Source organism: Cupressus sempervirens, chromosome 3 (assembly GCF_028749045.1).
Source record: "Cupressus sempervirens isolate cs-2001-9-10 chromosome 3, ASM2874904v1, whole genome shotgun sequence".
Classification (NCBI taxonomy): Eukaryota; Viridiplantae; Streptophyta; class Pinopsida; order Cupressales; family Cupressaceae; genus Cupressus; species Cupressus sempervirens.
The window spans coordinates 701,700,997-701,715,417 of NC_143120.1; the positions used below are offsets into that span (position 1 = coordinate 701,700,997).

Here is a 14,421-nt window from a genome sequence, read left to right on the forward strand (position 1 = left end):
CTATAAGACTATAGTATAAATATACATATATATTACATATATAAGTGTGAGATGTAATATATGTATATTAATTATATATATTTAATATATGAGATATTATATAATTTATTATTTTATTAATTATAATGGATAGACATTTGCAATATATATATAAGAGGAGATTGATGCATTTGAAAATCATATACCAAAATGGCAATGCAATTACATCTGCAATTGATCCTAAGAAAGTAACAAAACCAATCCACAAATATTATCTAGCACATTATTAGAAAAATGAAAATGTTCATCCACTTCACTATCATTTAAACATGTTTCTTCATTAGTTGGTGTTTCCATGTCTACAATTCATATTGTTTTTTTTAATTGTAGCTTTATTTTCAATGATAATTGGACTTTGAATGTTATTTTCATTTTTTCTTTGTATTATATTTGTGGTTTGAATTTTGATTGGAGTTTTTTGTGCATGATCATTTGTCACTATATTTTCATGAATAAAATATAAATCATTTAATCTGTAACCTACTTGTAAAAAAGCACCAATTTTATCATGAGAAAGAACTTGGCATTGTGGAAATGCACCTATATTGAATGTTTGATTAGAATGTGCACCTGAATCTTTTTATATTGCATTCTCTTCTTCAACCTCTTCATCTATTATGGTATCCTCAATGTTCTTCTCTTGTGAAATGATATTTTAACATTTCTCAACTCTCTAATTCTTTGTCTTCTCTCTTATTGATTTTATGCTTCCTTTTATTTGTTTGTTGCAATCATCTCATCTATTAAAACTATCAAGTTGTACTTTCTTCATTGTTTTCATCCAATGTTTGCACCAAATATGAATTCAAATGAATGAGTTTGTATAATGAAGAATATGACAAGAACATAGAGTAATATGAAAAAATTTTGCTATTGCATCTCAAGACTATCATTTAGAATGACTCCAATGATTGGTTTTTCTCATGTTGACCAATTTTTGGGCCCCAATGACTATCTTTGATTTGAGTGCTCGATTTACAAATTAGGTGCCCAATTTTTGAAATGATCAACCACTTGATTCATTCTCAATTGAAAAATCCAAATTGGGTGCCCAATTTTGAATTTGCAAATCGAATGCCGAATTTTTGAATTTACAAACTAGGTGCTCAATTTTGAGATCATGCATAGGGATCACAACTTAGCCATAGGTTTTGGCTTTGTAAAGACTGAACTCCAACAACAATTGCTAGATATGAGAACAATCCCAAGATGCGAAAAAAACATGAAAAAGAAAAGTCAAACGTTGATTTATTCACATAAATATATAATTCAATATCCATTTTCTCAGATGGAAAATCTATACATATCGACAAATAGTCGAGAATGACTAGAAACGCAATCATTAAATATAATCATCTTCTCTAAATACACTTGCTAACACAGAAAATCGATCACATATCGATACAATATACAAAACAAAGTGTAAATGCTAGAAATGACTCATATGAACATAACATCTTTTGCCAAAACTATGTCGACCTGCACGTCAACATGAATGTATCTTCAGTACATCATATAATATAAAGCATATATAATTATAAATCATATAAAAATAACATGTCATCGAACCTTAGTGTCCATCTACATGAAATCTCATCTCCGAGCCATCAGAACAATGTCCATCCGCTATCTTGAGACGAAAGAGTGGTTCAAGCACTTTAACCGCCCAACCATGGAGTGGTTAGCTCCCCGAGGTTCTCCAGTTAAGGAGAACTACCCAACCCTAGCACGAGAAGGTTAGCAACTCTGCACAATTAGACCGGAAGGATCTAGTGCAGCCTATGTGCCTAATCTACTTACACATATGTCTAGTAGAACATACACAAGGATGTGGAAGAGGGAAAACAAAGTAATAATAACCAATGCATCTCAAACACATGCACAAAAGTTTTATCGAGCTTGGGCAAGCATCATGAACTAGTTTAATGTAAAAGACTGGTAGGTAATTTCTATGGAAAATACAATTCAAATTTTCTTTAATTACCCTCCTCTTGATTCCACATTCAGCACCCTTCCACAATAAAATTTACTTCTTCATGAAGTACAAATAGATCAAATGAATAACTTAATTATATCTTATTAAAATAAATAAAAATGCATAATTATCATCTCTACACAAACATGTGCTGCAATATTTCAGCATGTGATAGAAAAAAATTATAAAAGATATAACTATTGACCAATTTCTTATGCTTCCTTCAAATCCTTATGGAAACTTATGTCTTAAATGGCTACTCAATTTCAAAGGAAAATTTAAAGCTTAAATCTATAAAAAAAATCAACGTCATTTCAAATATCTAAACAAACAATTTTGATAATTGCACTATGAACTACATGCCGTTAAAAAAAATTCCAAAAGAGTAATTAAGCATTCCCATATGGCTGTGACAAATCTGAGGCTTGAGTTGGAATTACAATGCCAAAATGCAATGCCAAAATGAGAGCCGGCTTTGAGTTTTCTATGAAACCTTTACTTATAGATGGCTATTATCATATCTTTTCTGGCTCAAGGGGGTTCATTATTCGATTTATGTTTGCTGATACTTATATATTTGCTATTGGTTTTTTTTTCCGAGTGGAACATTACCAAGCCTAGTTAAGTTCAACTATAATACCCTATCATGTAATTGATAACAGAAATAAATTTTATATATATATATATATATAGCCGTAGGGATAAAAATTAGAGTCAAATCGGTGACTTGGTAATTTCCTACAGTCTATTTTAAGTCTTAAGTCCATAGAGCATCTATTCAACATACACTCATCACCAGGTAAAGAATGACAACTTAATATAAAGGAATCAAATATTGAGCAAGATGAAATCCCTCCCGTAACATGAAATGTGTAATAGTCTGATTAATAAATTAAAAAAATAGCCATATGATACCAGTGATATCACAGTTGCTGAAAGTAGATGCAAGATGTTTTAGTTTAGCTACAGAATCATGTACTATGTTTTCTTCATTTTCAAGGAGTAGCGGATTTCCATTCTTAGATCATATTTTTAATAGTGAAAACTTGTTCTTTTCAGAACAGCCAAAGAATAAATGGAAACATTTTCTCAATACGTTGCATTATTACTAAAGACAGTCAAGTAACGGAGGATTAAAGTCACAATATCAACTATATGCCTGTAATATAATAGTAATAATAAAAACTAAAACTTTTGACAGTAAGAAATTTGGTTCTTAGAAAAAGGTTTTTTTGAAACTAATATCAATACACATTTAAGGAAATAAACAGTAAGGAACCTGGATGTTTTTGGGAAGCACAAACTCTCTCCAGTTGCTCCTCTAGTACCGATTTCACTCCCTGAAATCGCTGCCCTCCTACTACCTTATCTTTTTTCCCCTATTCCCAGCTTCTACTCCCTCCTCCTTCAAAAAAAATGTGAGCCTCCTCTTTTACTAAAACCGTTGCCTTTCTCCCCTCTTCCTGCGGTTTTTATCAGAAATTAAATCTCCTTTTTCTTCCCTTCTCCCAAAAATGTTTTTCTCCCCCTTCAAAAGAAATCAACTTTTGCTCCCTAATAAAATCGTTCCCCTCTCCATTTCTTCCAGTTCGACCCCCTAAATCCGCTTGTTCTCTTGTATAAAAGTTTAGTCTGCTCTTCATGCCAGGAGATGATGCATAAAATTTGCAACTAACAAAATAATCACCAGGAAAAATTTTCCACTTGGCTAATGATATTTTTAAAAAATAAATCTAAGAGTTCTATTCAAAATAGTTTTAAACTGACTCATGATCACTTCCTTCTCTATCGCCTAAATTTTGAAAACTATTAGTTATCATTTAAAGTTTTCCCAATTGAAAGCAACTATTTATCACTTAGAGCTTATAATTTCTTTTAAAAAAAAAATTAAAAGTATATTTTTTTTTTTTTAAAATAAATAGACAATCTACATAATTTATTAATTTTTTTTCAAAAGAAGTAATAACTAAATCTTTTAATCATTTATGCTACTCATAAATACTTCAATGTTTAACTCATCTAGATAAATTTAAAATTCAAAGAAAATGATTTAAATTTATTTAAAATTTAAGTGTGTGTGTGCAGCTACACCATAAAAATTCTGGGCCAACCCTGCCAATGAGCTAAACTCCTCTACCTCAACCACCCTTCCACCTTCAATACCTACACACTCACAAACTTGACATCATCCATTGAGTCAGTAACATCATCGTCATTAAAAATAAATAACATCTTAAATACAAATTTTTAAACATTCAACATTTATCATCAGATATAAACATATACATGAAATCACAATTTTAACTGTCATGTCGATATCTCATAAGCTTAACATATAATGACTTATCAAAATCACAAAATAATTTAACATTACCATTTAATAACATATATGATAAAATTCTAATCAAAGTCTATAAAGTATTCGACTCAAGTCGAGTCGTACATAGTCTTAGTCAAAAGGTCAACCACACAATTAAGTCCGTATAAAAAGCATGTCAAAAATTGAGTCATGATAGGCTTGAGGAAAGGCATGGTACAGGCTTGGTGGGACCAAGCTTATGCCTCAGCCTCTCAATATTTGGCTAAGGCATTGAACAAAAAAAATTGGATATTTTGTAATTTTTAGAGACTCTTCTTAATCATTTTTCTTTGATGAAATGAAAATCTATTATCTAGAGTTCTCACTATCTTGATTCCAAAAATGTAAATTTCACACTCTTATGATTTTATTTACTTATTTTGCATATTTTTTAATCAAAGGTGGTATCTAAATGTAAAAAAGTGAGGTTCACTAAAAATTAAATAATTTTTTAATTTTTAGTTTTTAAAAATTAATTTACATATCATCAATCTACATACAATTTTTTTGAATTTAATTTATTTTTGATAAAAGTGAAATGTTGATCAAATTATGGTGTCTGTAGATGAGTGCTTTTAAAAAATATTTTAATTGCCAATTAGAAATGAATAAAAAAATTATTCAATAAAAAATTAAAAATAATTATTTAAGAAAAATTAAGAATTTAATTAATTATTTAAGAAAAATTAAGAATTTAAATAATTATTTAAGAAAAATTAAGAATTTTTTTATCATCAATATTTGACATGTGAGGTAACTTCTTTTAAAAGGATTCACAAAAAATTATTTATTTGTATCAAAGTATAGTTTTTGTACATGAGTATAGTATTGTCCTGAAACAAATATTTTGAAAAAGTGGTTCTTAAAGCTCCATATCCAAATAAAATTTTGTCATAGGAATATACAAATAAATTACATATTAACAAGTAGTGACATCAATTTACAAGAAATTCCAAAAAAAAAAAAAAGCTTTTACTTTTAATCAAATGTGAGACCCAACTTCTTGCACTAACCCCCTAATTAGAAAGTACATTTCAAACTTGAAAGTTATTTAAGTATATTAGATATATTTGAAGAAATAAGTATTAATCATATTTACCACGACAAAGAAGTAGATGCTTTAGCCAATAAAGGTGCAAACAGATATTTTATTTATACAAACTAACTAGATTAATTGAAAATGAGTATAATCTAGGACTTCTCTGAACCTAAACAGATTGGTAGGGTTATAATCAAGGGATACGTGTATACTCATAGTAAATATTCTCCTAGGGTTTGTTGAAGGATGTGGAAAACCTTATTTGAGTTGTTGGAAACACAAGTTCAGTTTAGGTGATTCATAGAGTTCTTGTTTGAATCAATAACTAGTTGTAGATGTGTTTAACTTAGGTGCCCATAAGTTCCAATTAGTTGTCAAATTTATGTGTCTATAGTTTATTGTCAATCTAGTTAGTGGTCATTTATTAATGCTAGTGGGTCAAGCTATTGTATAAATATGCATCCATTATTCAATGGTAAGAAAGATTCATGTTTAATCTCTCTATTTGTTAATTGTTGTTCTATTTTTCTAATATGGTATTAGAGTCACCTTCCTATTAAATTGTGTGTATTAGAGAAGAAGCAATCAAGGAGATGAGGCTTGGTGAATAACCACCAGAGTTTGATGGCAATGATGACATCATTAAAAATGAAGAGTTTCTTTTATTTTGAAGAAGTCTATGCTCTAAAAATAGGAAAGGATGTAGTAGATTCTAGATGCTCAATAGTCTGGGGTGATAATGGATTGGAGAAGGGTTAATGAGACACAGATTGGTGTCCAATAGTTTAGGGACATCTGAAAATCTGGAAGCTTGGCATCAAACCTTTATGAGGGTTATGAGACATTTCATGTGGAGATGGTGTGTTCAATAGTGTTTCAAAACTGGACGATAGGTGCATGATTGTACCAACAGTTGAGAGTAACTTGAGGAAGCCTTACTCCTCTATGACCTATTTTCAAAGTGTCATTACTATATAATATTCTCATTAGTAGTTACATTAAGCAGGGGTATTGGAGTTAATGTTCCAACAATAGTAAATAAACGATTGTTGCACATGTGGTGAACCTTATTTAAGTTGTTGGCAACATAAATTGGGTAGAGTTTTAAGTTTATAACTAGTTGTAAATGTATTTGTGCATTGTCAATCATGAAGCAGTTTGTTGTCAATCTAATTAGAAGTCGTTTATGAATGTTGGTAGGTCTATTGTATAAATATACATCTATTATTCAATAATAAATAAGCTTCATATTTAATCTCTATTTTCTATTTTTCTATTAGGATCTTGCTTGGCAAAGATCAATACTCAAACTTACACATGCTAATCCAGTGAGTCACGAGATCCTGGTACAACCCTTTGATTTGGAAAGTTCGTTAAAGCAAAGAATGATGTCAATGTAGAGCAATCAGGACAAATCATCTCTATGCCTCACTCGTGTATAGATTCTTGTAACTGATCATTATCTGTTTCGTCTCCGCCCAATTAAATCTAAATGTAGACTAGGTTTACTAATTTTGATTATCAGCTCTAAATGGTGCAAACTTCGGTTTGATTTTGTAAACATAAAGTGTACCAACTGTAATTAATCTTATTAGTAGGTTTTACTCTCAAGACAGAGGCTTGAAAGTAAATGGCAATAAAGAAAGCCTGTTTAATGTTTAATTTAGATGATCTGATGGTATTATTCCGATCTGTCACTGGTATGCATAAATTTAACAAAGGTAAATATCTGTTACAAAGATATATTCCTTGATTATGAAGATAATTTAAGCGAAGAGATATCTAGACATTCTATTAAGTTCGCCTTTTTAATCCCTGAGAAGTTTCAGATATATATATATATATATATATAAGAGATCTAATTTATCTCCATTAAAAAGAGATCGAGGCAATGAAATATTAAGGTCTCCACACACAAGACTCAGTCCAACTTGATGTTCAATGAATCAGTTAATCATGAAAGTTAATTTCAGCACGATTGAATTCCAAGTATATAATCATATCATTTATTGGGATGGCCAATAGAACTTGAAATGAGCTGAATTTATGTTTAAATTTTTTTTGGAAAAAAAGTATTAATCATTACGTTTTTGTGAATTTGGAAGAAAAAAAAGGTTTGACTTTGTTTTTGTCTTTAGTGCATTTTTGATGGAGATTAGCCTGTCCCTCAGACGCGGCTGTCCATCAAAACTGTACAATTGACCAATTTTAAAAAAAAATCACTACATTTTCTGAATCTAAAGAAAAAAAAATTAATTTTGTTTTGTCTTTAGTAATTTTTTAAAATTGAAATTAGCCTATCCCTTTTCCAACCATCTAAATAAGCCACATCATATTAATTAAGCTCACCTACAGTCTACAATGATTCTCAGTTCACAGAGCTAAATTCTTATGTAATTCAAATGCAAGAAGAATGTCAAGTTTTTCCGAAGAAAGTAATTCTTAAACTTCAATGGATCTACCTGGGAGTTCCAGTTTGACTTAAGGAATCTTTTACTTCAAAGTGAAAATGAGAAGCTTGTACAAATAAAACTATTTGTAAGATGGAGAAAGAGTAAGGACTGTTTTTTAGTAACACTGTTGTATTTTAATTTCCTTATTTTTTCCTTCAGTCGGTATAATCCAGATGTAATTCGAACACATCTTTTCTAAATCCTAAGCATGGACTGTTGAAATATCTGCGCAAGCGAATAAATAAGATCTCAGAATTATTAGGTAATCCATGTAAGGCCTTGCAGCAGCCGAATCATTTAGGAAACTATCAAATTATATATGCCTCTTAAGACCTCTATATAACCCTTCTGATCTTCTTATTGTTTCCTTTTTCATTGCCATCAATTTTCTGAGTCTCTGAGCTAACCTTTCTTTGCTCCTTTATATAAGAAATGTATAGATGTTCTATTAGTGGGGAAGAATTAATGAGAAGTATTCTAGATATAAGAATCTTGTTGGTATAATTAGAATTATATCAAATAATATTAGTATAATTTAATTTTACGAAAATGTGAAAATATACAATATTTCTATGTGAAAACTTAAGCATAAGGACAATATTGATAGTTTCAAATATCTATTATGTTTAAATATATTTATTTTCATGTCATTCTGTCATCCTGATTACTAATACAGGTTCAAGATTACTAGAAGCAGTACTTCATATTATGCAATTTGATTATAAAGAAACGTGAAACAAATTTTTTCAAATATAAAAAACATACAGATTTCATGTAAACTTAATGTATATTCATAATTAACTACGAAGTTAAATATAAAAAGATATTCAATAATACTAGATCTTGATGAAATCTATTCCACCATTTCATATTTAAATAGAACTTTAAATCTTGTAAATATTTTAATTTTTATTCTTAAATTCTTACTAAACAATTAAAAAACCATATGTTAAGCTGGTTTTTAATTTTAAAACTAAAAAATAATATTAGAAAAAACCAACCTCCTTAATATAATATACCTTCTCAAACTTTCTATATTAGCCAAGATAGATGAAGAAACTTCGCTATAAACAAAATTATGTCACAGGGTAAACATGACTAAGAGAACATAGACATGAATTTACCCATTTCATTATCTCATTTCAAATTATAAAAAATATTCTATTTTTCTGAATTTCAATAGATCTACATATGATTTTTTTTATTGATCTATTGAATTTTTAAATTTACAAAGGCATTCCTTGCAGCTGCTCTTTTTGCCAAGTCTTTTCTTTTATGTTTAGCATTTCCCATCTTCTTTCCATCAATAATTACATCAAACGATACCAAAAGGCTATCAAGTCTGGACATTTTGTATTCAATATTTTTTTTCTCTTTTTGACAGAGTTCTTGAAGCTCTGCAACTGGGTGCATTTCAAGCTGCTCTGGACCAATCAAGGGTTGTAGCAATGGTGCAAATATCTATCATAGATATATTTAAATATGTTAGTATTCTATTAATAGGATAGAAAAGCAAAAGACATTTGTGGCTGTTTGTCTGCAATTGTACAGGCGTTCAGATTTGTGTCAGTCAGATTTTGATTTTACAAACCAGATTTTTCAGAAATTATTCGTTTTTTTCCTCATTGGTCATGCAGTACTTCAAAAAAAATTCCCTCCTTGCTCTCTTATGATTTCATAATTGTAATAGATCCTGCAGTACTTTGAAAGTTTTTTATTTTGTTCTTTAATGATTCCATCATTATAAGAGTTTATGTATTGATAGAAAAAATCTACACACAGTTTAATCCAAAAATCTATTGCTTTTCTTGACAATCTATAGAAATAACTCAAATTCAATTTATAAGAGACTCCTTAAATCCTTTTAAAACTTATTTTCACCTCCTAATAAGAACCATAATAAAACACAAGCTATTAAGAGTTATTGATGAAGTACCTCCCAAGCTTTGTCTGTAGAATTCCCACTATCCACAAACACAGCACCAACAATGGATTCCACCACATCAGCAAGAACTTTGGGAGCCTTTGAATGGTCTAAGCAATTTGGTTTTGGTTCTTTTTTCACAACTTGAATGAACTTCTCAATCTAAAAATCATTAATAATTTACATTATTTCTCAGTTGCAAAGACAATGTAACAATTTTAAACATAATATATGTTTCAGGATAAAAATCTTACCATATCTTGTAGATCTGGGCATTCAAGCCTAAGATACTTAAAAAATCCATGTTTGACTGCAACACGAGCTAGAGTTTCATTGCTAACATTTTGAGAACGCAAGCGGGTCAAAATACCTGGTTTCATGTCTGGATAAGTTGTGTACAAATGAACGGCAATCAAATGACCTAGAACTGCATCTCCCACAAACTCCAAGCGTTCATATGATCTCATTAAACCTCTGGAATTCAGATATTCCAAATATTCAGATCCCTTCAAACCCAATAATTCCATCTGCTTACAATATTTCAGATTGACAGAATGATGGGTTAGGGCTTCTTCCATTAGATTTCTTCTCTTGAATTTGTATTTCAAAATCTCTTCCAACTCACTCAATCTCTCATTGAAAAATTCATCCTCTGCAAAAACATGTTCTTTCATCCGCTTATTATCGAGCTGTTCAACCATTCTATGGAAACGATTAGGGATTAATCTTTTATGAGGATTGTTTTCTCATCTATCAGCAAGTTTTTAGGGTTTCTTATTTTCCCTACTATGAAACTGATGTGATATACACGGTTTTAACTTTGCCTTGAACTGCAAGTTTCTGGATAATAAATATTTTTATGTCTTATCACATAATAAACAACCCGCCTAATGACTTCTCTATTTCAGCTCTTGTCCGCAAAATCTGAAGCAAAGATGAAATAAAAACGAAAACGAGAAAAACAAAAACAAAATATATTATTAGTAATATAATATAAATATTATAGTATTTATAAGTAAAAATCATTCTTAATAGTCTTTAAAGTTATTTTATAATTTTAGTTCGTAACTCTTACCTTGGGGTCACCTGGGGGGCTTGGGCTCTATATTTAAGGAGCTGGAGGTCCCATGATAATATTTTGTGGGGGCTAAAGCTTAATTTGGAATCTTTTCCTATTAACTAGGAGCCCCTACTTTTTAGTTGACCGGATGCAAAGGGGGTGGGGGGTGGGAGGAGTGGGCGCTGAATAGCCCCTACTATTTAGAGAAGAATTCTGCCACTTTGCAACAACCTACCCTTCATTTTCTCTCCAAATTGAAATCATCTTGATTTCCTAAAAAAAAGCTCAGCGACACCCGCTCTATTTTTAAGCAAGTGGGTGCCCATGGGACCCCAGCCTTAATCTTGGTAGACATAACAAGAAAACCTTCTTTAACTAACATACGAAATGGTAAATTTCTTTTAATTATATTTTTAAATATCTTTCTAAGAAGAAATCTGCTATTTGATTAAGACACATAAAATTATAAATTCTTTTCAGTTATATTTTCTTAATGTGTTAAAAAAATTATTAATTAGTTTTCATTTATATAATAAAATATGAGATTTCTATATTTCATATTGTTCATATAATATCTAAAAATATTTTAAAGATATTAAAGTAATATAAATATTTATAAAAAAACTAAATGATTTAAATATATCATGTGATTTGTGGCGTTTGGGAAACTTGCTTCTCAAGCCAAAATAATATATTACAAATCTTTAGAATGTCACGTTTGGACATAGCTCATGTAGATATCTTTATATGATTAAAAAATTCTTCAAAAGGGTCACATGAATGTAGGCAATTGACATTTGCCAATTTTTAACTGTTCTTTTTGTTATAAGGGAAAAAATTGGCATGAGCAATAGCTTTGTCATCCTCCTTTTTCATAGGTAGTCAATACAACTTTTAATTAATTTCCAAAAAAAATTACAGAATGACCAATCATAAAACCAAATTATTATGTTGTAATTTATTTTAAAAATCAAACCTTAGAAAATGTCGAAAAGAACATTAGTTTATCCTTGCAAAAATTAATGAGGATGGAGTGGGGGGCCTAACAAGAAGATCCCTGCCTTATAGAATTTGGTAAAGATATTATAAAATAATGAAATCAACCTTGTCGGCAGATGAAGTCGAGAAATTGGATATTAAAGCACTCTATTACAAGGGGCGGCCGGCCTCTGGAATTTTCATGTACATAGACCGCATGTGGAATTTTCTTGTACACTTTGGTACAATGAATCTTAAGAATAAACTTAGCCTTAAGCAAAATGTCATCTTGAATAAAACTATTTTCAGCTTTTCAATTCAAATGAGTTTATTCATAATTTTATTTAAATGTTATTTGATATAATAGTTGAACTATTTAAAACTTTATTTTATTTTGTAAAATACTAAATTATAATTATTTCATTTTAATAATTAAATTATATTTTTTTTTTTATTGTAAAAGATAAAATTAATTGAAAGGAGTATTTAAAAATCATAATAAGAAAATATAGTTTTCTAAAAATTTGTAATAGTTATTTAAAATCTCAAACTTTATCTAGAATAGTTGGGTTCTTTCTTTTTAGTCATGTTAATGGGAGCATTGAGAGGTGTTTTTAGTATGGAATCGTCATAGTGTTATTGGACAAATCATCTACCCCTCTTCTAACTACTTGAATGTGTCACTTTCCACTTGTTGCCTAACATGGAAGCTTATCAATTTCTATGCTCCTAAAAGAACAAATTAAGAAAATCAATCTATAGAAAAGGTATAAAATCCTAGAAAATACTAAATTATTTTAGTAAAAGATAAATAAAATTATAGGATTTTTTTTTGAATTTGAAAGGAAAAAAAAATTAGTTTGCACTGGCAATTTTTTCCAATCGTAAGTTCTATAAATCTTGGCAAATTGTCCATAATTGAAGAAAATCTTGACCACACTTCGTACACATATCTACCAATCATCATTTCACCATTATTATTATATGAAGCCCAATTAATTTTTAGGCTTGAAGGTTAATTTTTCCTCATTCTTATTATTATAGTTGTAATCACCTAAAAATGATCCTCTAAAGAAAATGCCTCTAATCCCAATTATCAATAAAAAAATCAATAAAGTCTCAATCAAAAGACAATCTATTTCTATTCTACCACTTTATCTGAGCACAAAATCCTTAACTTGCAATAATAATTAAAATTTAGTCAATTCTCAAATATTAACATTAATTGGCATTAAATCATCCTAAATTAATTAATTTAATTCAATGTCCTAGCACATTAATTAAATTGAACCCATTTTCCAATTACACATGAAAGGGTATTACCATGAAAAATTGAATTAAATATCTAAAAAATCCTATTAAATGAGATAAATACTCAATTATATTCTCCAAAATTCTAAAATTGATAAAAATAATTCAAAAATAGAGTTTGTCTAAATAGTTGAGTTCAAATCTAAATAAAGGAGTTAACTTACCACACAAATAAAAAAGGTAGTCAAGTGAATCATTGTAACATTTCTATAAAAAGAGAGTCAGTTAACTGAGCAATCTAACTCAGATAGACTAGTCAACTCTCCTATCACTCCAAATTAATGCTTCCACCACCTAATGTATTTGATCAACAAGAGGTACATGGATTGAAATCAACTCAAACTCATCCTTGTGTCCATAAAAGAAGGCCTTTTAACCTTCATTTCTTATGTACAACTGAAGAGTAAATTTATAATTTTTTGTAGAGATATTGTGCATCACCTTTTATTGAGATCATTTCTATTATTGAGTTCATATAGATTAATTGCATCATCATTTCAATCATCTTGATTCATTCATACTATTGTATACAAAAATCCAAACAAATAGATTAATTGCATTCATACTAAATTGTTTATTTCAATAATGTTTATAGTCACTTAAAATGCTTGAAAATATGAGAGCATCATAATCATATTGAATAGAAGGTGATAGGTTGCATTATCATGGTTTTTTGCATATTGTCTGATTATATAATTTATCTAACCATGAATCAAATAACTTATTGAGGTGTTACATGTTTATAACTACATGTACAATTTTCACACACAGGTTTTAGGCACCCACTGTGGGCTGAAAATCAGATCTTTAGCTTCATTTTACATTGTTTTCATTTTTTAAAATTAATTTTCATGAATTCTCACTTGGCCTATGATATGGGCTTGCACAAGAATTTAAAGCCTAAGAAGTTTTGCATGATACACGATCTTGAATTGCACGAGACCTTAATCTATACAAATTGTCACTTGACACCATATCCTATCTCACACAAGACATACTTTACTCGCCTGGTAATAGTAAATTGTCTTGCGAGTTTTGGCATAAGTTTTTCTAGTGTTATTTTAGAGTTTTTGATTTACAATATGGTTTTTGCTAATGCTAATCTTGAACTGGTTCTCTATGAGGGTCCGATTTTGAAACAACATAACACATTTTTTATAGGATGTACATTGTTGAAGATGTTCATAAACAAAGACTGCTACTATATTATTTTGCAAGTTGCCTAAGGAGAATTTATGAAAATATTTTGTCTTCTATACTAATTTTCATTTCTAAGAATTATA

The 14,421-nt window shown here is 29.4% G+C and overlaps 1 protein-coding gene across 2 annotated transcripts; it reads right to left on the minus strand.

Annotated features, from left to right (window-relative positions):
• Positions 1 to 4,013: 4,013 nt before the first annotated feature.
• On the minus strand, positions 4,014 to 10,595 carry LOC149568688 (ribonuclease 3-like protein 3). Of its 2 annotated transcripts, none has more exons than XM_089817602.1 (3): positions 10,044 to 10,595; positions 9,802 to 9,951; positions 4,014 to 4,192 (listed from the first exon to the last, which is right to left on the minus strand). In XM_089817602.1, exons 1-3 carry the CDS (start codon positions 10,488 to 10,490, stop codon positions 4,178 to 4,180), a joined length of 612 nt encoding a protein of 203 aa, XP_089673728.1. In that variant the 5' UTR covers positions 10,491 to 10,595; the 3' UTR covers positions 4,014 to 4,177. The 2 variants fall into 2 exon arrangements, with proteins under 2 accessions (XP_089673728.1, XP_089673727.1); XM_089817601.1 differs by lacking the exon at positions 4,014 to 4,192 and adding an exon at positions 8,977 to 9,326.
• Between the last annotated feature and the right edge of the window lie 3,826 nt (positions 10,596 to 14,421).